General features: G+C 37.3%; 1 protein-coding gene across 1 annotated transcript; it reads right to left on the bottom strand.

The window, feature by feature from the left end:
• Nucleotides 1-261: 261 nt before the first annotated feature.
• Nucleotides 262-24,367, bottom strand: LOC132636112 (uncharacterized). Its single transcript, XM_060352818.1, has 13 exons — nt 24,131-24,367; nt 23,969-24,035; nt 23,780-23,890; nt 22,151-22,346; nt 8,340-8,425; nt 7,937-8,132; nt 7,624-7,735; nt 5,202-5,329; nt 4,911-5,117; nt 4,681-4,790; nt 3,719-3,848; nt 1,747-1,896; nt 262-695 (listed from the first exon to the last, which is right to left on the bottom strand). The coding sequence occupies exons 1-13, from the start codon at nt 24,213-24,215 to the stop codon at nt 474-476; spliced, it is 1,800 nt and encodes a 599-aa protein (XP_060208801.1). The 5' UTR covers nt 24,216-24,367; the 3' UTR covers nt 262-473.
• Nucleotides 24,368-26,959: the final 2,592 nt, after the last annotated feature.

Genomic DNA, 26,959 nt, shown 5'->3' with positions numbered 1-26,959 from the left:
ACGGCGTCAAATCACCGGGAGATGTTAAAAACTTGAGAGAGAAACTACAGAGAGACCACATCTTTAAGAATCCAACCCAAAGCTGCTTAGAATTAACTTTGATTTCAAATTGCAATAGAGCTCGTTGATGTTCCTCCTTTATTCCAGAACAAACTCGGGTAATTTTCATTTTGGTTGAGATACAGATAGATGCAACTTGAGAATAGAATGCACTTGTAAATGAGTTCCGTCTGTTCAAGCGAACAATTTGATGCAACCAAATGGAGGACCTCTTCAAGATTCTTTTGATGTCTGTTCCAAAATTAAAAACTTCTGGGAAAACATAGTGCATATAGAATGAAATCTTGTGAGACTTCTCAGGTATAGAAAAATTTTCTAAAGGCATGTTGAAGAATTTCGCAGCTTAAAATTGGAAAAAATTGCCTCAACTCTATGGTGCAACTGACAAATCAAAGACCAAGGAAAAAAGAAGCTCAGCCCCAAAATCTACTAATGAAGCCCTTCTTATCTTTCTTCATCCGAGCGTCCAGCAGTGGGAACTCAATAAGGTTATAAGCCAGGTCCAACACGATGGGATTGCGAGGAACTGGTTGGAAGGCAGGTGGAAAAGTTTCAATTCGCGGAACAGCCTTCATGTTGGCTTCACCAACAGCTGATTCGTATGTATCCATTTTTTCCATGAGAAGTTTCTCCATCTGAAAGAAGTATTACAAATGGATTACACACGTTGCGGAAATCAGAAGAGCACAAACAGAAATGGAACCAGAAACTAGACAAACTAGAAAAGGAAGAATGCAAAATATAATGCCTAAAAAGCAACCCCGAACAAATAAAGATGATAAAGGATCCAATTCTTGGAATACAAAACAGATAGGCAATCAACTGCCATGGAATTAATTAACAAGTAGCATGAACATGACCATTTTAAGTAACTACCACATATTGAATATCAAAAGTTTATCAAAGGCAGAATTATTTGTAATACCTGGTGCTTCAAACATTCAGGTTAGCCTAATCTGTACCAAACCAAAACTAGAAGAAAATGGGAAAGGTTGTGCTAGCTTATATAGAAGTACCAAGAAAATATGCCCAACAATTGGGAGCATCTAGTACTAAATGGATAAAAACCTAAAAGAACTGTAAAAGTGGAACTTCTACTTGGGGCGGATTTGTGTCAAACACAATGCTGAAGTGCTCAGTGAGAATTATCAATGAAGAAACACTATTCTTGTTCATGTTTACATGACCACAATTATAACACGAAGAAATCCCCCAACAGCATTATCATTTCATAAGTTGAAACCTTATCCAGCACAAACACTTGAAAAGCAACGGAATTTACAACTTCATTTCACAATATGCCTCTTGATTTGAGGAATCATGCACACAAAATGCAGTATCCTCTGAAAGATACGAGATGCAGTGTTAACTAGATTCCGAATTACCACGAATTTAAACCTCTTAGTTCAAACAATTAATGTTCCAACCCTCACGTTAGGAATCCAAACTTTCTTTCTTCAATGTCATCAAAACCAATCAGAAAAGGTCATAGATGAAGTTGGTTGGAAGTAGTTCAACGACATAGAAAAACTTCATGGGTTCCTTCCCTAGTTTCAGATAGTAATCTAAGAATGTGTGGTTCCATATGCACCAAGAACATCGAAGAAAAGGTGAAAACTACAAAATATTAACTAATGGGAATCATCAAAATAGTACTCATCAGACGTATGGAAGGACAAATAATACCTTTTTATCAGTTCCATTTAATGAGATATTTGAAATCTTTTTCGAGAGATTTTCTGGAGCCTTTTCCTCCTCCATAATTCCTTTGGCATGCTCAACACAGCTGTTAGATCTGCTCTCATTATACAGTGCTTTCAGTTCCTTGATCATGACCTGATACAGATAGAGAGAGAGAAAACAATGACGAAAGGAGAAACAGAAAGGACGAATTATTCACACTCATAATCATTTACTGATTAAAGCGAACATAAGTAGAAAAAATAATAATGCTATAATTATGCTTCATAATTTACTACTTATATAAGGGAGAGTAGTAGCTGAAGGTCAACATGGCTGCTTAAAGTCATAAAAGCCATTTTTATGGCATTGTGGTCATTTTGTCTCACTTTTGTGCATTGTTTACTCGTAATATAGACTCTAGTGCTTTGTTGTGCACTCAAATGACGAAAATACCAGGAATCTTTCACTTAAATGCCAAGCGTATCACACCTTTTACAACATGGGCCCATGAGGGTTTTGACGTAAACGTGTCAAAATAGAGCAATGTTATTGGCTGACGGAATACTTTACTTTGGCTTCCATACAAAATTAGATGTGCCTTGACCAACTGCCCTTTGCTTCTATCATCACATTCTTTCTCAGCACCCTCCCCCAACCAAAAAAAAAAAGAATACGGTTGTACTTCCCCACGTGACCCATCCCCCCAACACTTTCTTGCCCTCTAGTATTTCTCCAGCAAACCATAAGATACAATTCCTTCCTCTCTATGTAGTCTGCACACATATATACATGAATTTTAAAAATTCCTTACCATTTTGTGGGAAAATCTTTTATATTACTTGTAGTTATTTTGCAGAAAAATTATTGGGTGAAAATATTGAATTAATTTACTTGCTTTGTCAAAAATATTATTCACGTAATAAGGATCACCTCATTATTTTTTTAATTTCAAAGATTTTATTCAGATTTCAGTTTAAGGTCAACTTTGATTAATTTCTGGATAAAGAAGATATTTTTTTACAATACGTAAATTTGTTCAAAAATAAAACAAGATAAAAACCTAAACTATACATAGTATTTAAGAGAAGAAATAATACTTAGGTAAGTATCCGGGAACTTAAGAGGATTATAATAAATTATGATATTAAAGAAAAGGAATAATTACTATATTGAAAATGAAAATATATAACAAAGATTAGATGGTGACCCTCATACTGTGCCATCATTTTTAAAGACGAATAGAATAATAATTTTATAGCTTAATGTTGGATCTTAGACACATTTTGTTATGTACCCACTTGTCCTAGAGCACATTTTAACTCATTAATTAATAATACCAACTATCCAAAAAGTAAAATAAATCAAGCATATATTTTTTATTTATAAAAAGTAAAAAGTATAATAGAGCAACTTTTCACTATTTTTAACATCAGTTTCAAGACCAAATACCGTTAAACTAAATAATGATTCAGAAAATTTTCCCATTTTGTGGATTTCATTGGATATGTTGTCGTTGAATGATATCAGAAAATTTTAAAAAAAATGAATTAGCTATTATATTTAAATTTTTTAGTAACATATAAAAAACAATTGTAAATATTAATGAGTATAAAGATACATTACTAAGTTTAAAACTATAGAAGTTCATATCACATTTAATCTTTTAGGAAAAATTTAATCAACTTAAGTTTAATATTGTAGAAACTGTATTATACTACAAGTTAAAAGAAAGATCTTAAGATGATTAAACTTGTGAGGAAGTTCCGAAAATTGTGAATAGATACAGATACACATTTGAACATTTTGAAGTAGAATTCTTTTGGAGTTGGGCACGTGTCTAGCACAGGCATCTTCGTACTAGTTCATCCTATAAGAAGCAGCTAAGAAGCTCTATCATTGAAGATTTAGAGCACATGCACAATCAATTTAATTATTAATATAATAAAGCAGGTAGTTTGACTGATTAAGTACTTACCTGATCAGCAGCATTAGCGGACTGCAGTTTCTTAAGAGCTGCATCAGCTAAAGAACGAGCTCGAGAGTACAAGGCATAAGCTTCTGTCCTCTTTCCGGCAGAACTATAGGACTTTGCTAAGTAGAAGCACCTGGCGGGAAATTGAAGTAAAAGCTTTTAATTGATTTCAAACAAGAAGATACTCATTCTAGGACTATGTTAAAGCTACACAAATCTGCAACCTCGAAAGCCCAGTAAGATCCTGAAAAGATAAGATGACTAGCGGTTCATGGGGGAAAAGGGGCAAGAGGACTGGATAACAAGCCTCATCACAGCGCAAAAGCAAAATTATTTGTCAGAATAGGCTTAAAATAGAAGGATCAGCAAGATTCGTAATGTCTAGCAACAAGTTGAAATGAATGCATCAAATTACAGGTATACCACATCAAAATGAACAAGTGCGGAATGAAACTCAATCCATGTCATGAAGTTACAGACAGGAGGCAAATATACTAATCCAATGATGTCCTTCAATAAGATGATGAACATTTTATTATAGTTTAATAGATATTGGCACTGGAACCACATTCAAATTACTCCAAACAGACAAAGTACAATCATACATAGTATCACTGACCCATAATTTCATTGATCATCACGTGAGCATTTTGTACATTGAAGGTTTTTTTTTTTTTTTTTTTTTTTTGGAAATTGTGTTTTTTGTACATTGAAGTTGTACAACTTCCTCATCTGGGACATTAAAAGTTCCAGATCTCCCTTTCGTAAATTGACTAATCATACATAGTACCCCTGACCCATAAGAAATGCTAAAACAATATGCTAGTCTCTTTTTTTTTTTTTTTTTGATAGGTACAATATCCTAGTCTTCACTCTCCCCTTCTTACCAGAAACTTCATTTCAACTATCACATAACGAAAAAAACAATGAAAGATCAAAAAATAATGAACTAATAGAAGTCAAACCTTTCTGCTCGGAAAACCATACTTTTCATTTCGCACTCTTCAGCTAAGGCAACTTCTTCCATTTTTCTATCTCTACCAGAACTAACTAGATCAGAAAGATCAGCAGTATTCTGCACCAGAGAAAGCAGGTAATAGTGCAGTCAAAAATTGGATAAGGTGAGTCTTGTCATATTGCCAATTGCACTGATTAAGAATGTAATTAAGAAAATAACGCTCAGAATAATTGTTACCTGTAACAGTAGATCATACAGCCGAACAAGCTCCTCGGGCTTTGCGACCTTTTCATTTTTATCATCACGGACCTTGTTGAGCTTGCTTTTAGCTATTTTGACTAGCAACTGATTCCGTTCAATGGTTCGCTGCCCTAAAATTGCACCAATGGCTTTATCCAGGCCACTTAACTCATCCTTCACATTTTCCGAATTAGCAGCCGTAACCTAGAAGAAAAACCATGTGTGTAAGATGAACCAATTCAGGACGTTAATGTATGCAATATCAGGATCAACTTGAAATTTACTCACCAGATCATTCCGGATGCAGCTCCTGGCTTCGTGATATGCTGCAAATATTTTGTCATATAACACTAGTTTCTTCTCCGCTGGAAGAGAATCAGCGGCTGAGCCATGGATATCTTTCTCCAGTTCCTGAGCTGATGAGTTTTACAGTGCATAATATAAGCTTGAGATAAAGTTAAAACCAACATGATGTTTTCAAGACAGATATGCAAATATGCAATTAGTTGACCAAAATCCAAAGTGGTTAAAAGTTACTCACTCCCATTTCAATTTATGTGGGAGTGTTTGAGTGGGGACGAAGTTTAAGCAAGAAAGAAATTATTTTGGATCTTTTAGTCTTATATACATGCCATGATATTTTTGAGGTTATAAAAGCACTAGTGTCAATTGGCCAGTGCTGAGCCTGGGTCCAAACTACATTAAAATTTATATTTACAACCTTTTTTTTGTGTGTGGTTTTTTACTCTTGCTTTTTATTTTATTTTTGTAACACTATATTAGTTGTAAAGGTAGTTCGACAATTTCTCAATGTTTCTAAAATATTGAATCATATAAAAGTTTTTGTAAGTTAGAAAACAACATTTTTCTTAGGATATATTTAGACTTCCTTTTTATTTTCAAACAAATGTATGCACCAAAGTTCTTCTCCTTTTTATTATACTGAAATGTTTTGGGGTAACAGTCTCTAATGATTCAAATTGAGTTTTACCTTATGTTGGATTAGCCTATTTATTTTTTTCTCAACTAAACTTATATTGGCTAACCCATTTTTTGGGAAAATAAAATATTTACCATAATAAAAAAATATTTGATGCTACAAATTGCTGTATGATGACGTCAACGAAGTTAACTTATAAATAAAATAGCATTTAAAATTAAATAAATAAAAGTCTTTGTATGACGAAATACTTTTGTAGATGTTCCATCATATTAAATTATGTTCCATCATATTAAATTATACAAAAGGAACTACAAAAGTTCATAAAATTATTTATTTTTCTTACTTTAATCTTTCCTTTTCCTTAAAAAAACATGTTAAGAAATGATATATTTTTTATTAATTTAATTTAATTTTAAAAAAAAAATTATATTGTAATTTTTTAAACGTGTATGTAATTACTTTTGTCAAATATTTTTAGATATATCAAAATAATTTTTAATTTAATGATTAAGCATGTACTGAGGTAGAAAGAGAATGTCATGATAATTTACTTGTCTATAATAAATTTTATACGAATAAAATAATTTGAAACAAGTTTAATAATCAGTTCCACATAAAAAATAAAAAGACAACAAACTTTTTGATCAATTTTAAATTTGATTGAATAAATAAATTTTTTTATAGTGTCACTATCACCTTTTTCACATCGTCACTCCTTGTAGCATTAAAAATACCCCTATAGTTATTCAAATTTACCAAAATTAAAGCTTCAATTAGGGGTAAAATCGATAAAAAATATTTAAATTTGGTTGAATAAATAGATGTTTTTGTAGTGTCACTATCACCTTTTAAATATCATCACTCTTTGTAGTATTAAAAAGCCCGTATAGTTATTCAAATTTATCAAAATAGATGATAACTTTGAAGGTAATTAAAGCTTAATTTGGGGGTAGAATGGACAAAAAAAATCATGTGAGGACTACAAAAGTTAGGGATTCTCCCTTATATATGGTAGTAATATGCCATTAAGGGTAAAATGAAAAGTTTATAAGTTAAATTGTTTCCAACTATAAAAAGGTGCCATTCTTTTGGATCAAACTAGCAAGGAAGGAGTGCCACATAAAATGAAACAAGTGGATTATTTCACTAAAGATGCAAAAAAGAGGAGAAATAAACCTACATTATAAGCCTCTCAAGTTCAAGCCAGTGAAAATTCTCATTTCCCACTGAGGTTTGCAAAAGCAACAACGTTGATGTACTTTTTTTAGGTATGATATATGCATCTGTATATTTCATTCTTTGTAAGATAATGGACTCGTTTCACTATGTATAACATAGCATTCTTCGTGGGCATTTCCTTACAATGTTTGCCTCATCTTGTTACATAATTTATACTTCATTATATTTATCACCACTGTCGCTGGAACTAGACATGTAAATCTGCCACTGTTAACATGCTTAACATTAGAAGGCAACTCATTAGGGTCATGGAGAGTGCTCTGCAACCTACAAGGACTTCAAGGACAGACATCCAAAAGCTCATGGAAAATATCAAGGGATGCCTAGAAATGCTTCGTTGCAAAAAGAACACAAGTGTGCAGACCAAAACCCGAAACTAGGATGAAAGAAATAAAATTTGATTTAAAATAGTAGACTAGAAGAATTCCAAACTCATAGACCAAAAAAAAAAAAATCTAATGTTAGAACCTCCAGTAAGTTGGCTATTGATACATTTTTCAAACCTTTTGCATCGAAGTAATTACATACCTTTCAAAATGGACACCCGTGTCTTTGCATTTGAAATTGGAAATCTATTTCCAAGCCAATGGAATTCTGTCATAGATGCTGCCTGCTGAGATATTGCCTCTGCCATAGCAGCCTGTAAACAAAGAAAAGAGAGTGATAGATCAATTAGGAGCAAATAATCCTCAAAACTCATTTTTCAAAAAATTCTTGAGAAAGACAGCACCCTGAGTACAATGGAAACATTGATATCTTACAAAACGTTAGTGCCTATATATCGTACAAGCTTTTATTTTATCAGGCTAAATGGTAGATACACTCAGAAATGACAGCTCACCTCCAACTTTGCTTTGAAAAGGTCCAGTGCAGGCCCTTCCATTTCACCGATGGAAACGAGTTCAGAAGTTTGTAAGTTAGACTCACCAATCTTGTGTAAGCAATATCTAATACTAGGTTCCAGTTCCTCAACCCGCTCACGGCACAATACTTGGTTCTCTAGATCTCCATACTTCCCAAGTTCCTCATACACAGCCCTATCCAAATTAGTCAGAAAGTGAGCATTCAAGACCTTGTTGAAACAATAGTATGATTTAAATTAGAGATGCGGATATGGAGAGCAGGACAATGAAGAGATTGTTCTACAACTTCCTCTATGGATAGTGTTTGAAAACAAACAAGACACACTGGCCATTATACTGTCAGCAATAGAGAAGTATACATCTCCATAAAGACTATGTTACCTGGCGCTTTTGAAGCACTTTAGAGCAACTTCCCAATTTTGATCTTGTTCAAACAATAAACTCCCTTTCATGTATGCAGCATAAGCCTGCAGATCAGGAAACAAGATTGCTCAATCACACTATAAAATAAATTTCTTGAAGATTTCGGTCAATAATTAAATACTATATTGAGTTGCTTTAAGCATTGAAATACAAAATGAAACACCACACCTACACAAGAACAATGAAAAAAAATAATGACAATACTAAAAGGGTGTGATTAGAAAAGGAATGGAGGTGTTCAGTAATTTAGATTAATTCACTATCGTCTATGCAAAATTTCCAAAAAAATCCTATTTTGACAATCTGCAAAGTTTGATTCTCTTTTTTTTCACAAGGTAAATAATTTTACTAATCATAGAAAATCTCCCACATACAAGCAGTATACTAAAAAGTAGAGAATTAACAACATAAAATGATTCTTTACAATTGATTCTCTGTTCTACCACCAACATATAAAGGCAAGGTGAATAGCACGACCAATTTTACTAACTTAAAAACAGATTTTTCATTATACCACCTCCTTAAGAGCAAATATGTATAAGTTCTCATTGAGCAAAGAAACTTGATAAACCAGGTCGCCTAAATGATTAGCCACACAAAAAGGCAGACAGATTGGTGGAAAGGGCGGCTTTAAAACCGTTATTTAAAACCGGATTGATAGAGAAGAAGCTGCATTTTTTCATCTTCTGAGAGTGTAGCTGAATATAACATCCTTGACATAGCCAACATTAATAATTGTAGTCGAACAGATTCCCTACTGTCCCGTGTCCACCACAAATGACTAACAACCTCTCGATGTAGCTACATGTGGACCACGCTTTTTTTTTTTTTTTGGAGGATTGTAACAGTAACTATATATCCACAGTATACTACATCAAAAGTGTAGTCCCCCTTCCAAAGTATTACAACTTACAGCTTAAGTCTCCTATCTATATAGCTTTGTCTTACAAATAGTCTAAAACATCAAGAATATCTTCAGTTTGCTAAGACTTGCTGTTTACACCAAAAATAATACAGAGCTAAACAATTCATTTTAAACTTCCGCAGACCATTTTGTTTGCCCTCAAAGCATTTTTGATTTCTTTCTTTCCATACTGTCCACCATATACATGCTGGGACAATCTTCCATATCTCCTCCTTTCTTGCAGCATTGTCATCCCTGTTCCAGCAGCTAAGAACTCCTCTAACACTTCCTGGTTTCATCCACCTGATCTTCCTCAGACTGATGAATATCTTCCATAACTAATCTGTCCATCTGCAATGCAAAAAAAAAGATGGTTGATTGTCTCTGCTTTTCCCCAAATAAATAGCATCTAGAGTACAAATGGAATCCCCTTTTGTTTAAATTTTCATGAGCCAACACTGCTTCCTTTGCCAACAGCCAAGAAAAGCAATTTACCTCATAGGGTATTTTTACTTTCCATATCATCTTCCATGGCCATCCTACCTCCTGATTGTTTGATGCGTTCATGTTCCTGTGTGCTGAATTTACAGTGAACATCCCTTTACCGTCAATCTTCCATACTATAGTGTCCCTTCCCCCTGTTAAATTATTGAAATGAGCAACTGTTGAGTAGAAAGCTGCTATTCTTTCCATTTCCCAATCATTCAAGTGTCTTATGAGATGTAAATTCCAACCCTGTCCTGTCCATAGCTCAGCCACAGTGGCTTGTTGTTGAAGGCACAAGGTCTATAAAACTGGATATAGTTGCTTTAGAGGTTGATGACCAATCCACTTGTCAGAATGAAACTTTCAGACCATTCCAACTTTGAAACTGGATCTATTTAGGACTAAAGGCCATAAATTTCTGATTGCTCTCCATACACTACAACCATATGGTGTTGTCACCACATTTGTCACCCAGTTATTCTCCAGACCATACTTTGCAGAGATGACCTCCTTCCATAGCATATTGTTAGTTGTTGCAAATTTCCATAACCACTTCATCATCAAACTTCTGTTTTGCATTTTCATGTCTCTGATCCCCAGACCTCCTCCTTTCTTCTTCATTGTCAGTTCCTCCCAATTGACCAGATGAGACTTTTTCTTTTCATTGCCCTGCCGGAAGAAATCCGTTCTTAAGGCATCAATTCTTTTTATCACACTAACTGGAGCAGGAAATACTGACATCATGTAAGATGGTAGTGAATCAAGCACACTATTAATCAAAGTCAGTCTTTCCTCCCAAGGAAAGATACCGACTTTTCCAGTTTGTCAGCCTCTTTTCACACTTTTCAACCATTCCATTCCAGATTCCCTTAGACTTGCTTTTTGCTCCCAAAGGCATGCCTAGATATGTTGTTGGAAGCTCTCCCACTTTACCTCCCAACGTTTCTGCCAAGTTTTCCACATTTGCAACTTCATTGATTGGATAGATGAAACTTTTCCCCCAATTGATAGTAATCCTGATACTGCTTCAAATATGATGAAGATAACCCTCAAGATTAGAATCCGTTCTTCAACTGCTTCACAAAAAACTAGGGTATCATCTGCATATTGCAAATGAGTAACTTCCAAGATGTTTGCTCCTCTATTGTCCACCTGAAATCCCCTGACCCAACCTTTTTCCTTGGTTGTTTGGATCATGTTACTCAAACCTTCCATTGCTAAGATGAAGAGAAATGGGGCTAAAAGGTCCCCGTCTCAAACACCTCTGAGATGGAAAGAAACTTTTAGGGGTTCTGTTGATCCAGACAGAGAATCTGCCTGTGCTAACGCATTGCTTTATCCACCTGATCTTCTGTAACTTTTAGCTGTGGTCTCCAATCCGCTGTCTCAGTGTACAGTTTCTCATAGTAAGCAACAATTTCGTCTTGTATCTCTTTTGGATCAGTAATGGTTTCTCCACTAACCTCCAACTTGCGAAGAAAAGAGCTTCATTCTTTTGGACCATGCTTTCTCTTGAGCATTTGCACATACACCAGCTAATATATGTATATTTCCTCCCCTCAAAACTTCAACAGCAAGTTTGGCCCCCTAATTGTCATCAGAATGAAGCTCTTTTCTTCGCTTTTATCTTTTTTATCCAAGTAAGTCACTTGGGTAGATTTGTTTTATCCTTCCAAGAGCATAAGCTACTACCTAGACAAGGATACTAACACTTAGGAATTTACTCAAGTTATGAAGTCATTCGAAAATATAAGGCAAGTCCACTATGTAAGCTTCAAACCGGTTCCATTAACAAATTAAAGATAATTGTGGTAAGTGGACGGTCAATATAAAAAAATACTTATAATTTGATATTCATGATAATATATTTGTTTGGATCATATCCGCTTATAGGTGCACCACTATGGTAATTAAAGGTGCTAACAAGGGACGAGATAAAACTAAAATAACATTGAGAGGAATTGTCTCAAACGTTCTACAATTGTAGGAATCACTGCTGACTTAAGTAAGAACAAAACAGAATAGAAGCAAAAGATCTATTCATTGATCAAGTAGAAGAAAAAGATCCATATAGGCAATAACAACTAGTCGGGGTTAATACTCAATTGTGGTTTTTACACTTAAATTAGGTCCAATTTGAAATAAATACAAGATTTAGAGAACATCTAATTTGCATCACAAGACGAATTACTTACCAGTATTATAATGACATGGACCCAAATAGAATGAAATATATAGATGATTCTGTTCTCTCTCTTCTCTCTCCTCTCTCTCACCAACGGTAAGTTTGCTCCTCCTCCCCCCTCCCCCCCCAACCCCCACCCCACCCCCCCCAACCAAGCCACCCCAAACGGCCACCGGCCGGCCAGATCTCTCTCTCTCCTCTGTTCTCTCTTTTCTTTCCTTCTTCCTTTTTTGCTTTTTTCCCTCTTTCCCTCTCTTCTACCCTGCGACCGAAAATCCTCCACCACTAGGTTTCCGGGCAGTGATTCCAGTCGTGAACAGTGATTCCGGCCGTGAACAGTGATTCCGGCAGAGAACAGCATTTCCGGCGGCGAACAGAGATTTCTCGGTGGTGAACAGGTTTTATTTACTTGGAGTTGATACCTCCAATAGCCCATTTCCCGTCTTTTAGCCTTATAAATTTTGCCTGCTCCACATATTTCACTGCTTATAGACTATTGCTAACTTGTGCTTTAGCATTGACCCTTCGTTTGTCTTAGATTAACCTTTCACTAGCGTATATTTGCTTTACTGGCTTTGGTGAGGGATGGTAGACTAGGGTCATGTTCTCGGTTGGGATCGAGGGCCACGGTTGGGAGGGCTAAGGGGGTTGAGGGAGCTTCTAGGTTGAGAGTAGGGTCTTGGAATATTGGGACTTTATCGGGAAAGTCCATAGAGTTAGTTAAGATTCTTAAGAAGAGGAGGATTAATATAGCTTGCGTCCAAGAGACTAAATGGGTAGGACCTAAAGCTAAGGAGGTGGACGGGTACAAGCTTTGGTTCTCGGGCAAGTCGAGGTATAGGAATGGGGTAGGGATCTTAGTAGATAGTGAGCTTAGAGATCAGGTGGTAGAGGTTAGGAGGATCAATGACAGGATGATGGCGATTAAGTTAGTCGTTGGAGGGTTCACCTTGAACATTATTAGTGCCTACGCGCCACAAGTGAGTTTGGACGAGGAGGTAAAAAGGCGCTTTTGGGAGGACTTGGACGAAGTGGTGGTAAGTATGCCGCCTACTGAGAAGTTATTCTTAGGAGGAGATTTCAATGGGCACATTGGGTCTGTTTCAAGGGGTTATGACGAGGTGGATGGAGGATTTGGCTTCGTGAACAGGAATGGTGGAGGAGTCTCACTCCTGGATTTTGCAAAAGCTTTTGGATTGGTGGTAGCCAACTCAAGTTTTCCGAAGAAAGAGGAGCACTTGGTAACCTTCCGTAGCTCGGTGGCTGCGACGCAAATAGACTTTCTGCTTCTTAGAAAAGATGATACAGGCCTCTGTAAGGACTGCAAGGTCATACCGAGTGAGAATCTTACGACCCAACATAAGCTATTGGTGATGGATTTGGAGATAAGAAGGAAGAAGAAGAAGAGGGTCGTGGATGACCGACCGAGGATTAGGTGGGAAAGTTTGACTCCGTCTAGTGCCCTAGAGATGGGGGAGAAGTTGATGGCTATGAGAGCGTGGGATAGTAGGGGGGATGGGAGTAGTATGTGGGATAGGACGGCCAGTTGCATTAGGGAAGCAGCTAGAGAGGTATTGGGGGTCTCACGAGGCCGCCGTGGTGGGCACCGAGGGGATTGGTGGTGGAATGGAGAAGTCCAAGGGAAGGTCGAAGCAAAGAAGCAGACATATGTGAAGTTGGTAGATAGCAAGGATGATGAAGAAAAGCGGACGAACAGGGAAAAGTATAAGATGGCAAGAAAGGAGGCGAAGTTGGCAGTTTCGACGGCTAAAACGGCTGCCTTTGAACGCCTTTATGCAGAACTAGAAGACAGAGGTGGGGATAAGAAGCTATATAAGCTCTCCAAGGCGAGAGAGAGAAAGGCACGCGACTTGGATCAAGTGAAGTGCATCAAGGACGAGGATGGTCAAGTGTTGGTACAGGAATCTCGCATTAGACAGAGATGGCAGTCATACTTTCATGAACTCTTCAACGAAAGAGGGGACAGAGACATTGTGTTGGGAGACTTGGAGCACTCGGATAGGCGTCGCAACTTTGGATATTGTAGGAGTATAAAGGTTGAGGAGGTTAAGGGAGTTGTTCGTAGCGCAGGGGAAGAGCGACCGGACCTGACGAGATCCCTGGGGAATTTTGGAAGAATGCAGGCAGGGTAGGCTTGGAGTGGCTGACTGGGTTGTTTAATGTCATTTTCAAGACAGCGAAGATGCTGGAAGAATGGAGGTGGAGTACAATGATTCCCGTGTACAAGAACAAAGGAGACATTCAAAGCTGCAACAACTATAGAGGTATCAAGCTGCTAAGTCACACTATGAAAGTGTGAGAAAGGGGGGTGGAAATGAGGGTGAGCAGAGGTATGTCTATTTCAGAGAACCTGTTTGGATTCATGCCGGGGCGCTCGACTACACAAGCCATTCATATTGTAAGGAGATTGGTGGAGCAGTATAGGGAGCGGAAGAGGGACTTGCACATGGTATTCATTGACCTAGAAAAGGCCTACAACAAAGTGCCAAGAGAGGTCCTATGGAGATGCTTAGAGGCTAAAGGTGTACGTACCTGTGGTGTACATTAGAGCGATAAAGGACACGTATGATGGAGCTAAGACCAGGGTAAGGACGGTAGGAGGAGACTCGGAGCACTTCCCTGTTATGATGGGGTTGCATCAGGGATCAGCTCTTAGCCCGTTTCTATTCGCCCTGGTGATGGATGAATTGACGCGACAAATACAAGGTGAGGTGCCTTGGTGTATGTTGTTCGCGGATGACATAGTCCTGATTGACGAGACTCGCAACGGAGTTAACGATAAGCTGGAGGGCTAGAGACATACGTTGGAATCTAAAGGATTTAAATTGAGTAGGACCAAGACAGAATACTTGGAGTGCAAGTTCAGTGACCTACCGCGTGAGGTTGACGAGGAAGAGAGGCTTGGTACCCAGGCCATTCAAAAAAAAGAAAGTTTCAAGTATCTTGGGTCTATTATACAGGGAGATGGGGATATCGACGACGATGTGGATATCGACAACGATGTTTCACATCGTATTGGTGCAGAGTGGATGAAATGGAGGCTCGCCCCCGGAGTGCTGTTTGATAAGAAAGTGCCACCAAAACTTAAAGGTAAGTTCTACAAAGTGGTGGTTAGACCGACCTTATTGTACGGGGCGGAGTGTTGGCCAGTCAAGAAATTTCACGTTCAGAAGATGAAAGTCGCGAAAATGCGAACGCTGCGGTGGATGTGTGGGCACACTAGGAGGGATAGAATTAGGAATGAAGATATCCGAGACAAGGTGGGAGTGGCATCGGTGGAGGACAAAATGCGGGAAGCGAGGCTGAGATGGTTTGGGCATGTGAAGAGGAGAGACACAGATGCCCCAATGCGGAGGTGTGAGAGGTTGACTATGGACGGTTTCAGGAGAGGCAAAGGGAGGCCGAAGAAGTATTGGGGAGAGCTGATTAGACAGGATGTGGCACAGTTTCAGCTCACCGAGGACATGACCGTAGATAGGAGGTTGTGGAGGACTCAGATTAGGATAGAAGGCTAGGTGGCTAATCCTTTCACCATAGTAGTTGTAGTTTTGCTCATTTGTTTATTGCCATTTGATTTCTGCATTTGATTGCTGCTTATATTTGTTGGGTCGTTGTACTTTAGTTATCTTAGTTATCTATAGTAGTTAATGCTCCTTTCTTTCCGAACTGCTCTACCATGACTTGCTCGTTTTTGTTATTCCTTGCTTTCATATTGTTTTCGATATGCTTGGTCTTATCTAACCTTTTGTCTTGTTTTTCCTCTCTTGTTCTCCTCTCTTGAGCCGAGGGTCTTTCGGAAACAGCCGCCCTACCTTTCAAGGTGGGGGTTAGGTCTGCGTACACTCTACCCTCCCCAGACCCCACATGGTGGGATTATACTGGGCTTGTTGTTGTTGTTGTTGTATTCATATTGTCGGACCCAACTAATTTTAGGATTGAGGTATAGTTGGTCGTTGATTAACAAGTTGAAGAGACACATATGATAACATAAGATGACCTGACACTTCTCCCATCTAAGCTCTTCAAATGCTAATTCCTGAAACTTTCATACAACAAATGGCCCTCCTAAAGTCTAAAACTTCAGACGTTCTTTAAAGGGTAAGGTTCTTAACTGGAAGTAAAAATTCCTCATGGACCAAAATGATTACAGCAACAACCCAGTGAAATCCCACAAGTGGGGACCCATAATGATTGTTGCTGGATAAAGCTGTGGTAGTGCCAGCTATTAGACAGTAAATCTGTGAATTAAGTCCAGTGTTTTTCAGAAATAAATGCAGTTTTAACACTGACAAAAGCAAAATTTGAAAGGTAAATGGAGAAATAAGTCGCCAAAGTTTATGGATGATGCCACATGTCTTGGAGTTTATGGATAGTTGATAAGACCATCAGAAAGGTTTGCAATATGATTCGTGCTGCAATTTTTTGGTGTATTTGGACTGAGAGGAACAGAGATGTTTTGATGATACCTCAACTCCCATTCAAGCTCTTAAAGCCAAATGCTTAGTTAATCTTTTTTGCTGGACAATGTTGTCCCCAGTATCTAATACTGAACAAGTTTTTAGATTTTATTAGTACTCTTTAACTTTAGAAGGAATCAATGTATGGGGGCCTGCAATTCTCTTTTGTATTTTTGCCTATCTGTAATTATGCATCTACATGATGCTTTTCTGATGAAACATCCTACTTCATATCAAAAAAAAAAAAAAAAAAAAAAGAAGAAGAAGAAGAAGAAGTCACAAAAGCATCTGTTTTCTTGTATAATTTTAAGTCATAAGATATTAACATATGAATCAACCTTATCCACCAAAATCTGGAACAGATATTAACATATGAATCAACCTTATCCACCAAAATCTGGAACACAGTTATTCTTAAGGACCCATGGCTTTCCTACCACCACTACATTTTATCCATTAGTGGCATGAGTTCTCTTTGCCTGACTTTACATATTTCAGAAAAATCATCCTTGTCGAAAGAAAATGAACCATAAGACTTGAAGAATAGCAAGGAAAAAGCATTTTGAGAAGATCAACAACTCAGCATCTCTTTTTTTTCCGTTTTTTCTTCTTTTTTTTTTTTTGGGTAACTAACATTGTATTAATTACCAAGTGCCAACATTACAAACCATAGCCAGTTCAACACAACTAGCTATCCCAAGAAAGAGAAACAAATAAAGCCTAAGCTGGACAAGCTACAAAAGTACAGTAGAAATAATAGCTAAAACAAGCTAGAACAGCATGCTATGTACCAAATTTTGGACACCATGAGATGCTCCAACATAACACATGTAGGCAATCTCTCTAGCTATAACCTCTGATTTCTTTCCATCCAAATGGCATAAACACATTCTGCGTAAACAGATTTGAAGATGTGAGCTTGTTGGGTCCTTCCCTTGGCATTTTGAATTATCCAGGCTACATGTTGTTCCCAGTCAGAGCCAAGCCAACTCTGTTTCTGAAGCCAGAGAAGAATCCTATTCCACACTGCTTTTGAAAATGCACAACTCATGAACAAATGATCTCTTGTCTCAGGGTAAGCATGACACAGTGCACACTCCTCATCAACAACTATATCCCATTTTGCTAGTCTATCAGTAGTAAGCAGTCTACCTTGTAGTTGCAACCACATAATGAACTTGGCCTTAGGTCTAGCATCATTCTTGTACATCACACATTTCCAAGGTACTCTCGGATAAGTAGGCAGCAGCTGAGTATAAATTTGCTTGGTCAGGCTACCTGGAACATTTCGAATCTGCACCTGTTCTAAAATTTGTCTTGCTTCCATAATTTGTCTAATAATCCAGCAAGCTCTAGCTTTGGTAAGAGACTGGCCTTTGAGGTAGAACTCATGGACCCACTTGATCCATAACTTGTCATCTTTGTTAGCAAGATCCCAGCACGTCTTAGCTAGAGCAGCTCTATTCCAGACCATTATATTAAGGAGGTTTAATCCTCCAAAAGTTTTGGGCAAACACACCTTTTCCCATGAAACAAGGGCCTTCTTAGTAATAGTATCAGTGCCAGACCGTACAAAACTTCTACAATATGCATCAATCAGTTTAAGCACCTTGACTGGCATTTGGAACAATTGGGACCAGAATGATTGAACTCCAAATAATACAGATTGAACAAGTTGAACTCTCCCAGCATAGGAGAGCTTCTTAGCTGTCCAAGATGTAATTCTGGCCATATTTTCTCTATTAGAGGTTGCCACTGAATGAAAGAGATCTTTTTAGTGGATAAAGGAACTCCCAGATATCTAAAAGGCATCTCACCAGCAGGTATACCAAGATTATGCACAATTCTGTCCCTTTCCACCTGAGCAACTCCACCAAAATATATAGAACTTTTCTGTAGATTGGCTTGTAATCCTGAAGCTTCTGATAACTGTGTAAAGGCTTGGTGAAGTGCATTGACTGAATTCAGATCTCCTCTAGCAAACAATAACAAGTCATCTGCAAAGCTCAGATGAGTGATCCCCAGCTGGGAACATCTAGGGTGAAACTTAAAGCATTTGTTTTCTTTAAGTTCATATAGTTTCCTGCTCAAATATTCCATAGCTATTGCAATAAATAGGGTGAGATAGGATCTCTCTGTCTCAGTCCTTTAGCAGCATCAAATGGCTTTGTAGTTTCCCCATTCACCATCATAGTATAGTTGACAATTTGCACGCATTCCATTATCCAGGAAATAAATGTGGCAGGAAAACCCAATTCACACATAATCTGCTTCAAGTAGGGCCACTCCACAGAGTCATAGGCCTTTTGTAAATCAATCTTCACCATACATCTAGGAGAGGTGTTCTTTCTACCATAATCCTTGACCAGTTCATGAGCCAGGATGATGTTATCTGAGATTTTCCTTCCAGGGATAAACCCTGCTTGAGCATCACAAATAATACTAGCTATAACTTTCTGGATCCTAGAAGCCAAGATCTTTGCTATAATCTTATACAAGATAGTACAGCAAGCAATAGGTCTATACTCTTTTACTGTCAATGGATTAGGAATCTTAGGAACTAAGGTGATCATGGTGCAATTAATAGCTTTAAACAGTTCTCCAGAAGTAAAAAAAATGTTTAACTGCCAAAGTCACCTCATCCTTCAATACTGGCCAAGCTTCTTTAAAGAAATGGGAGTTGTAACCATCAATACCTGGAGCCTTATCATCATCTATATAGCCTGTAATATAGCCCACACATCTTGACCAGTAACATCTGCACATAACTCCCATCTCTGCTGCTGAGATAGGGTTGCGCCTTTCATCATTGTAAGCTTGTTAACTGCTGGAATTGAAGGAGCAGCTTACCCATAAGGGACTTATAGAAAGCAATAATTTCTTCTTTAATGGCTAGAGGGTCAGTCAATTGAGTACCAGCAAGGGATGTGAGTTGTAGTATCTGCTACTTCTGTGTTCTATCTTTAACCAAAGCTAAAAAATACTTGGTATGAGCATCACCAAGTTTTATCCCTTTTGCTCTAGCTTTCTGCTTGAGTGCACTTTCTTCCACTAATGACCATTTCTCCAAGTCAAGTAGGATCTGTTTCTCTTTTTCCCGCAGTTGATCAGTACATTGTGTAGTTATCAACTGCTGAGTCAAGTGCAGTTCCTCTCTAGCTAGTAAAAGTTTTTGGGAAATGTTCTTGAACTCTGCATTGTTCAGCTGCTTCAACTTGGGTTTAAGAGCCTTAAGTTTTAACCATACATCTTTCATAGGCAATCTATCCAAGTTGTGCATCCATATTTGCTCCACCATAGGTAGGAAATCTAAATGCCCTGCCCACACATTGAAAAATCTAAATGGAACATTAAGATTTCTAGCCATGATTTTGAGGGCCAATAGCATAGGGGAGTGGTCAGAAATGAAAGGAACCCCATAATCAGTCACTACATGACCCCATTGCAACATCCACTCATGATTGCCAAAAACCCTGTCTAACCTGCTACAGACCCTATCAGCCCCAACCTGTTTATTTGACCGTATGTAATACTCACCTTTCCACTGTAATTCAGAAAATATAAGTCCAGTGGTGCAATCAAAATAAGCTTTGGTCTCTACATAAGTGACTGGATTCCCAAAAATCCTATCCTGAGGGAGGAGCATTGCATTAAAGTCACCTACAATTAACCAAGGACTATGAATTCCAACTGCAACCTGCTGCAACCCTTGCCACAAAGTTTCTCTATGGTTAATTGCATTATAGCCATATATTATTGTAATTAAACAATCCAGGGTTCCTTGTCTGTCCTTGACATGGCAATGTAAGAACTGGGTATCCACTGTCCAAATAGCTACCTCATTGAGATTTGGATCCCATAATAACCATATCCTCCCATTCACCGCCTTCTAGTAGTTACTTTCCATCCCCAATATCCTCCCAATCACTGCCTTCTGGTAGTTACTTTCCATCCCCCAACTTGGGGCAATGTTATTCCATACTTGTTTAGCATTGTGTGATTTAACCTTTGTTTCAACTAGTCCAGCAAGCTTAATGCTCTTTATTTTAAGCAATTCCTCAACTCCTTTTGTTTATACAATTTATTCATACCCCTAACATTCCAAAAAAGCCAATTCATGATGAAGGTTTAGAGCCACCTCCTTTGTCGGGGCTAGAGTATGAGACACATTTGCCCTCTTTTTAGTTATCACAGTACCTATTTTTGCTGAAGGGCCTAGGGTAGGGAAATTTGCTAGATTAAGTTCAGGGCTCCTTATCTGAGTCTTCTCCTTCTGTGCAGCAGTTGAGTTTCAACAGTAGCAGAGTTCTCAACACTTAGTTACTAATGGAGCAGCTGGTGGATTAGGAACACTCACCGGAAGACTTTGAGCAGGAACATTTGTAACCATCTCATTGTTGGTAGCACCTACTTGGCTTGAGGAAGCAACATTAGATGTATTAATAGCTGGTCCCTTGGTTTGCCATTCCATATCCACTTTTCTATTTCCTCTTCTTCTCCTCTGTGGCACATTTCCATTATCAAGTTTAGGAGGTGGAGGGCATTGATGTCCTACTACTTGACATTTTTGGCAAAACTCAGGTTTCCAATCATATGCGACATCTTAGGTGAACTGTCTACCATTTGGATCCAATACTTGGATTGCTTCTCTGGTGACATTTACTTCAACAAGCATTCTAGCATAGGAAATACGAGTTTGCTTGGAAGTACATTCCTCCGTAAAGATGGGAGTTCCAATAACACTAGCTATCCTACTAAGTGAATTGCTAATCCAACAAATCATAGGGAGTTTTGGGAATTTAACCCACAGCGGAATCTCAGTAGGAACCTCAGTGTTGAAATCAAATTCAAGGGTCCAAGGTTTAAGGATTATAGGTTTATTGTTGATCAAATAGGATCCAGAATAATAGACTTCATTCAAATCCTCAATAGTTTGGAACTTAATGACATAGTAACCCTCTTCATGGAGATACAGATCTGGATCTCCAACTTGAGGCCAATTTTGACTACTTATGTTATACCCTGGGATAGCACCTATGAAATAGGCAATCAGCGCACATCGCCATTTCAATGTCTCCTGCTCAACCTCGTCTTTCTCCAATTCTGGTTGTCCATGAACAATTTGTGGGGGGATATAGGTGAGAGCATACCGTTTTCAGCTGATCTATTGTTCTTAAACAAGCCAGTCCATGCTAGTAACTTCCCTTTGTTATTGGACACACCAGTTGTTTGATCTAATGCCTCAGTCACAATGGGTGCAATTACTGTTCCATTAGAGCTTCCCTTAGCACCATCAACCCTTGCCGAAGGAGGAGTAGTAGTAAGGTCCAATCGACCCAAAGACTGACCATCGCCGGCGAAACCCGTACTCCAGAAGACACCGTTGATTTAGCACTCTGCACCGAATTCACATTTGCGGTCGAAGAAGAAGCTGCAGTCGCAGCTACTGGAATTCGAAATGGTACTAATGGTTGTGTTTGTTGACCTCATCCGCGTCCTTTTCCTTTTCCCCGACCCCTAGCCATGACCAAAAAAACTCAGTGGCGCACGTTAGCTATCGTACGCCGAGAGCCATGCTAGAGAAAGAGAGAAATTCAGCACCTCAGGGGTCGCGGATGACCAAAGGTTTGGACTAATGACTAAAATCAAACGCTCTCATGAGCAAGCATAATGCCATGTATATGAGATAATGAGAATCATGACAGAAGATGCATACCTCCGCTTCTAAAGATGTCCTTGAGTCTCCCTTTATAGAACATAATTCCTGGAAAAGATTAGCCCATTTAACCGCCTTTCTCAACCGACCAATGAGATAACTTCTTTGGCGTGCATTTGGTCCATCAGGCAATGTTTTCTTTTCCATAGCATGACTCCAGGCTCTCTCAGCTGTATAGAGAACCAAGTGAAGAAACCTACAAGGAGTGCAACTCATTGACATTTTCTTTAAACAAGTGTATACATTCAGGAGATAACAAAGAAAATAAGACTCATATTGGGCAGAGTAAGATTGTTCATAACTCAATGGAAACATAGATCACACTACAAAAAATAAGTATAATACTTCTCTTCTTGTACTTCTTCAACGAACTAGATCTTAACATGTCAACTTTTTAGAAATTAACTCAAGAAAATGCACCCAAAAGCTCCAAAAAAGGCGTCATGATAGCTTATTCAACATCAAACAATGTCAGATTTTTATTTTTTTTTATGACATGGGAACCCGCAGCCGCAACCCTTTGGGTGCGCACAGGGTAAACTCAGCTCCTGTGCAATAGCTCGCAAACCACACAGGAGAGGTAACCCGCACTAGGCAAGCCCCATGCGACGAGATCGACCCAGAAGGCAAATCTCCTGCTGTCGTAGGCATGTGAAAGTGGGTATGTCAGAAATTAGAACTTTAGATTTTAAAACATATAATTGTTGAATGACATAACCCAATACAGTAGAAACTCTTCTATTCCCGCTCTATTTTCCCTTCTCTGACAAACCTTCACTAGGCAATGCCTGCGTGAATTTTCAACTGATCTCTTTTTAATATGGCTAGAAATATATCATTGTAGTAATAAGTGTAGTCTAACGGTTAATCAAGCGGGACGAAAATCATGTGAGACTAGGATTTGGATCCCAACAAAGAAACACTAGACGATTTCTTTCCACTCACCTAAACCCTGGTGGATAAAGTTACCCAGTAACTCTAGTAATGGGAGGTAGCAAGTGCACGGTGGAATAGTTAAGCGACGTGCATGCTGACCCTGACGCACCAACTCACTGTAATCTTAAAAAAAAAAAAAAAAAAAAAAAAAAAAAAGAGGGGGATTTTGAGAATATTTAATTTTAGAGCTCCTTATGATGGACCGAACAAAATGTAGAAAATTCATAATTGAACCTAATTAGTTTGAGAGTGATGGGTAACTTTTATTGTTGTCATAAGTAAAAACAAATCTTCATACACATTTCTATATGCTTTGGCATGCTAGGGGTCCCTTAGTTCAAAGAACAAAAAAAAAAAAAAAAAAACCGTAAACTTTCAACAATCCATTATTTATATATTACTCCCTCATTCTCAATTTATGTGATACGCTTTTCTTTTTAATCTGTCCCACAAAAAATGATATATTTCTATATTTAGAAATAATTTAACTTAACTTCCTTTTTTACTCTTAATGAAATGATTTATAACCACACAAATATCTATGACTTATTTTAGACCAAAAGTTTCAAAAGTCTTCCATTTTTTCTTAAAATTCGTGCTTAATCAAACTATATCACATAAGCGGGCACAGAGGGAGAACCAAATCAACACTAGCAATAGAAAACATGACAAGCAAAATGCAAATACACACACCTGACTTCAGTGACCGTAGATACTGAAATGGGACGCTTAGTATACTTCAAACGTCCGTGAGTGAACTTGAGGGATTTATATAATCTCCTTAATCTAGCCGTACAATACCTCCTGCAATTTCTTAAACCTTTTAATACCAAAATCAGTCAAAACAAATGATACCTAAATCACTTATTCATGGAACAGGACCTGTAACGAGCGTAATCACCGAATCGCAATCCATGTTGCATTTGAGCAGATTTTAAAAGCTGTAACACTAGAAAACCATACATATTATATAAAAGTAAAATTGAGTGATGTAGAAGATTCGAATATTTATTGGAGAAAGGAAGGAAGAAGTTTCGGGAGTACCATTGACGGAGAACTTAGGGTTACTCATCTGATCAGAACTCTGATCGTCGATTTCCATGGCCGAAGTTTCCTTCTGTTTTGCCATTGTCAAGAATTAGTTTACCTACGTTTTCTGATTCACTTTGACGAGACCCTATCGGAGAAATGTCCTGCGTTTTTTTATGCGGAATTGTCAGAAATATACAGTCACTCACATTACAAAAAACAAATCAAAAGTTATATTTCAAAGCTTTGGCCCAAAAACTTTTTTAAACGATCTTATACACTTATATATATATATAAAAAAAAAAATTAAAAAAAATAAAAAATAAAAAAAAACAGATACATAATGTGTATAGGTGTTGGAAAGTATATAATGTGTAGGTATATATACTAAAAATATAATTATATAATATTATACACGAAAATATGCACTTACACACAATTATACAATATTGTATAAATGGGTATAAATATAGATCTAGACTGGTTTTGAATAAGAATTGGACTTTTATACAAGACAAATACATTATGTATATATGTGCACAAAAATATATAATAGCGTATAAGAGGTGTGTATACACCCATATATTTCTATTATACAATATTATATAAAAACTAACTCCAAGACCACTGATGACGGAGCAACAACAACCACTAGCCATCGGTTATTTATAACCAAAGTTCTAATTTTTGAAGCTTAGACTAAGTTGGCGTTTGGCCATGAAAACCAAATATTTTTCACTTTATATGGAATTTTGGAGTTGGAGTTGAAGATGGAGTTGTGTTTGGTTATAGTTTTTGCAACGAATATTTGGTTGTTTGAATGTATTGAAAGTGACAAAAGTGAAAACAAGGTTTTAGTTATTTTCAAATTCCAAATACAACTTCAAATTTTATTTGCAATTTTCATGGTCAAACTTTCCAAATAAAGTAAAATAATTTTTTAGAGTAAAGTGAAAAAATTTCATGGCTAACGGAAAAAGTGAAACATTTTCATGGCCAATGGGTCCTAAGGTGTCCACTTTTGCGAAGATAAAGGATATTTTATACTTTGGGAGTATATATATTAGGGATCAAGTTACTTCTATACCAATAGTTAAGGGGCTATTTTTTTGTTATAATCGTGGTGTCCGATCTACCTTGCATGAAATCACCTAGTGTTTTGTCAGGCTGGAAATTGAACTTGAAACCTCGTTGTGCTCAACCCACATCATTGACCAGTAGACCACACGAATACTAATTAAGGGACTTTTTAGATCTTACTATTGTAATGGACCATTTGACTGTGGTCCATGAAACTCTCTCCACAACCAAAAAAAAATTATTGTGAAGAAAATGAATATAAAGTTTGTGGATCCAAAAATATCAAATTTGAATTTACTTTTTTGTGAGATAAAAAAAGCCTCCTACAATTGTGTGAGGCATATTATTAAAAAAAAAATGCATAATAGGTATGACCATTATGTTTTTAATGCTTGCTTCATTTCTCATTTTCATTTTCAATTTACTATTTAATGAAAAAATAATTAAAAGATGGTCTCTTTTTTTACTAGAAGAAAAAGTACTACTCCCTCTATTTCAATTTGTTTGTATTAATTACATTTTTAGTCTATTTAAAAAAGAATGTCTCTTTTCTATTTTGACAACTCTTTAATTCTAACTTTCCACCTGGCATATTTAAGACCACAAGATTCAAAAGTCTTCTTTACTTTCTTAAACCCCGTGCTTAGTCAAAATCAGACAAACAAATTGAAATTGTGGGGTTATACTAATTAAATAGTAGCATTACAGAGAACTGAAATCGTGAAATTTTTAAAAGAAAAATGAATCAGATGGCCCTAAGTGACTAAGAGGTGGTTGGTGTGCATTATAAAATAAAAATCTTTGAAAATGGTTATTTCCGTGAACACATAAGGATAATGTAATTTTTCAGCTAGGTCATCCGGTAGTATGTCTTGTACAAAAGTTGATGGTATTGCAAAAGCGCCAGGTGTATTTGTATACTGATTTGTTGAGCTAGCTTATCTGCCCCTAAAGTTTGTTCACTTGTATATGCGTCGACTTAGGGATCAACAGTACTTGTAGTCATTAAATATAGTCATCTAAGAAGAATTGGTTCCAAATGAGTTGTGAATGACATTTTTCGCATCCAAGTTAATAATGATATTTTTAAAGTACTTGTGGTGTGCCAGTTGAAGGGCCTGAAAAAGTGCTGACAGTTCAGTATGAAAAGTAGGATTTGAATAGATATTTCCTGCAAAATCAAGCACTCAATTATCGACGGTCGTGAAAAACACATGGCGACCTGAAGATTTCATTGGATTTGGAATATTATTTATGACCTGTAACAATTGTCGTAACTAATTTAAAAGTTTGTTTGGTTCGTTTTTGTAATTAAGTCGGTTATAGTATTTAATATGCCTATTTGTGGTGAAAACATGGTCACGAAAAGAAATAAGGCTTGGATTGGAAATTTGTTGGTTCCATTAGCTTTGTATGAGCATTTGTGACTCGTAGGAACTTTTGGAATAGGATTTGGACTTCGTTTGGTCATGTTTAAGTGTTTGAATCATTGGCATAAGTCGAACACCTCTGATGCTTTAAAGTACCATTATATCCATTTGATGTTGGAATTGAGTTTTGATTGTTGGGATAGATGCGTATCGAAATTTGTGAACTGTAGCAACTTGAATCGTCGAATTCCGATGTCGTATGAGGGATTTATTGTTGTTCTAGTGTGAATAGCTACTTCTGATTTTTGGTGAGTTCGCAAATGCGAAATTTTGGTCGCAAATGCAAAGAAAGCTAGTCGCAAATGCGAAGACCCCTGTGTATAAAATTTCAGAC

Source organism: Lycium barbarum, chromosome 4, assembly GCF_019175385.1.
Source record: "Lycium barbarum isolate Lr01 chromosome 4, ASM1917538v2, whole genome shotgun sequence".
NCBI classification, from domain to species: domain Eukaryota; kingdom Viridiplantae; phylum Streptophyta; class Magnoliopsida; order Solanales; family Solanaceae; genus Lycium; species Lycium barbarum.
The sequence above is the reverse complement of the archived record's forward strand: the minus strand, read 5'-3'. Positions and strand labels throughout refer to the sequence as shown.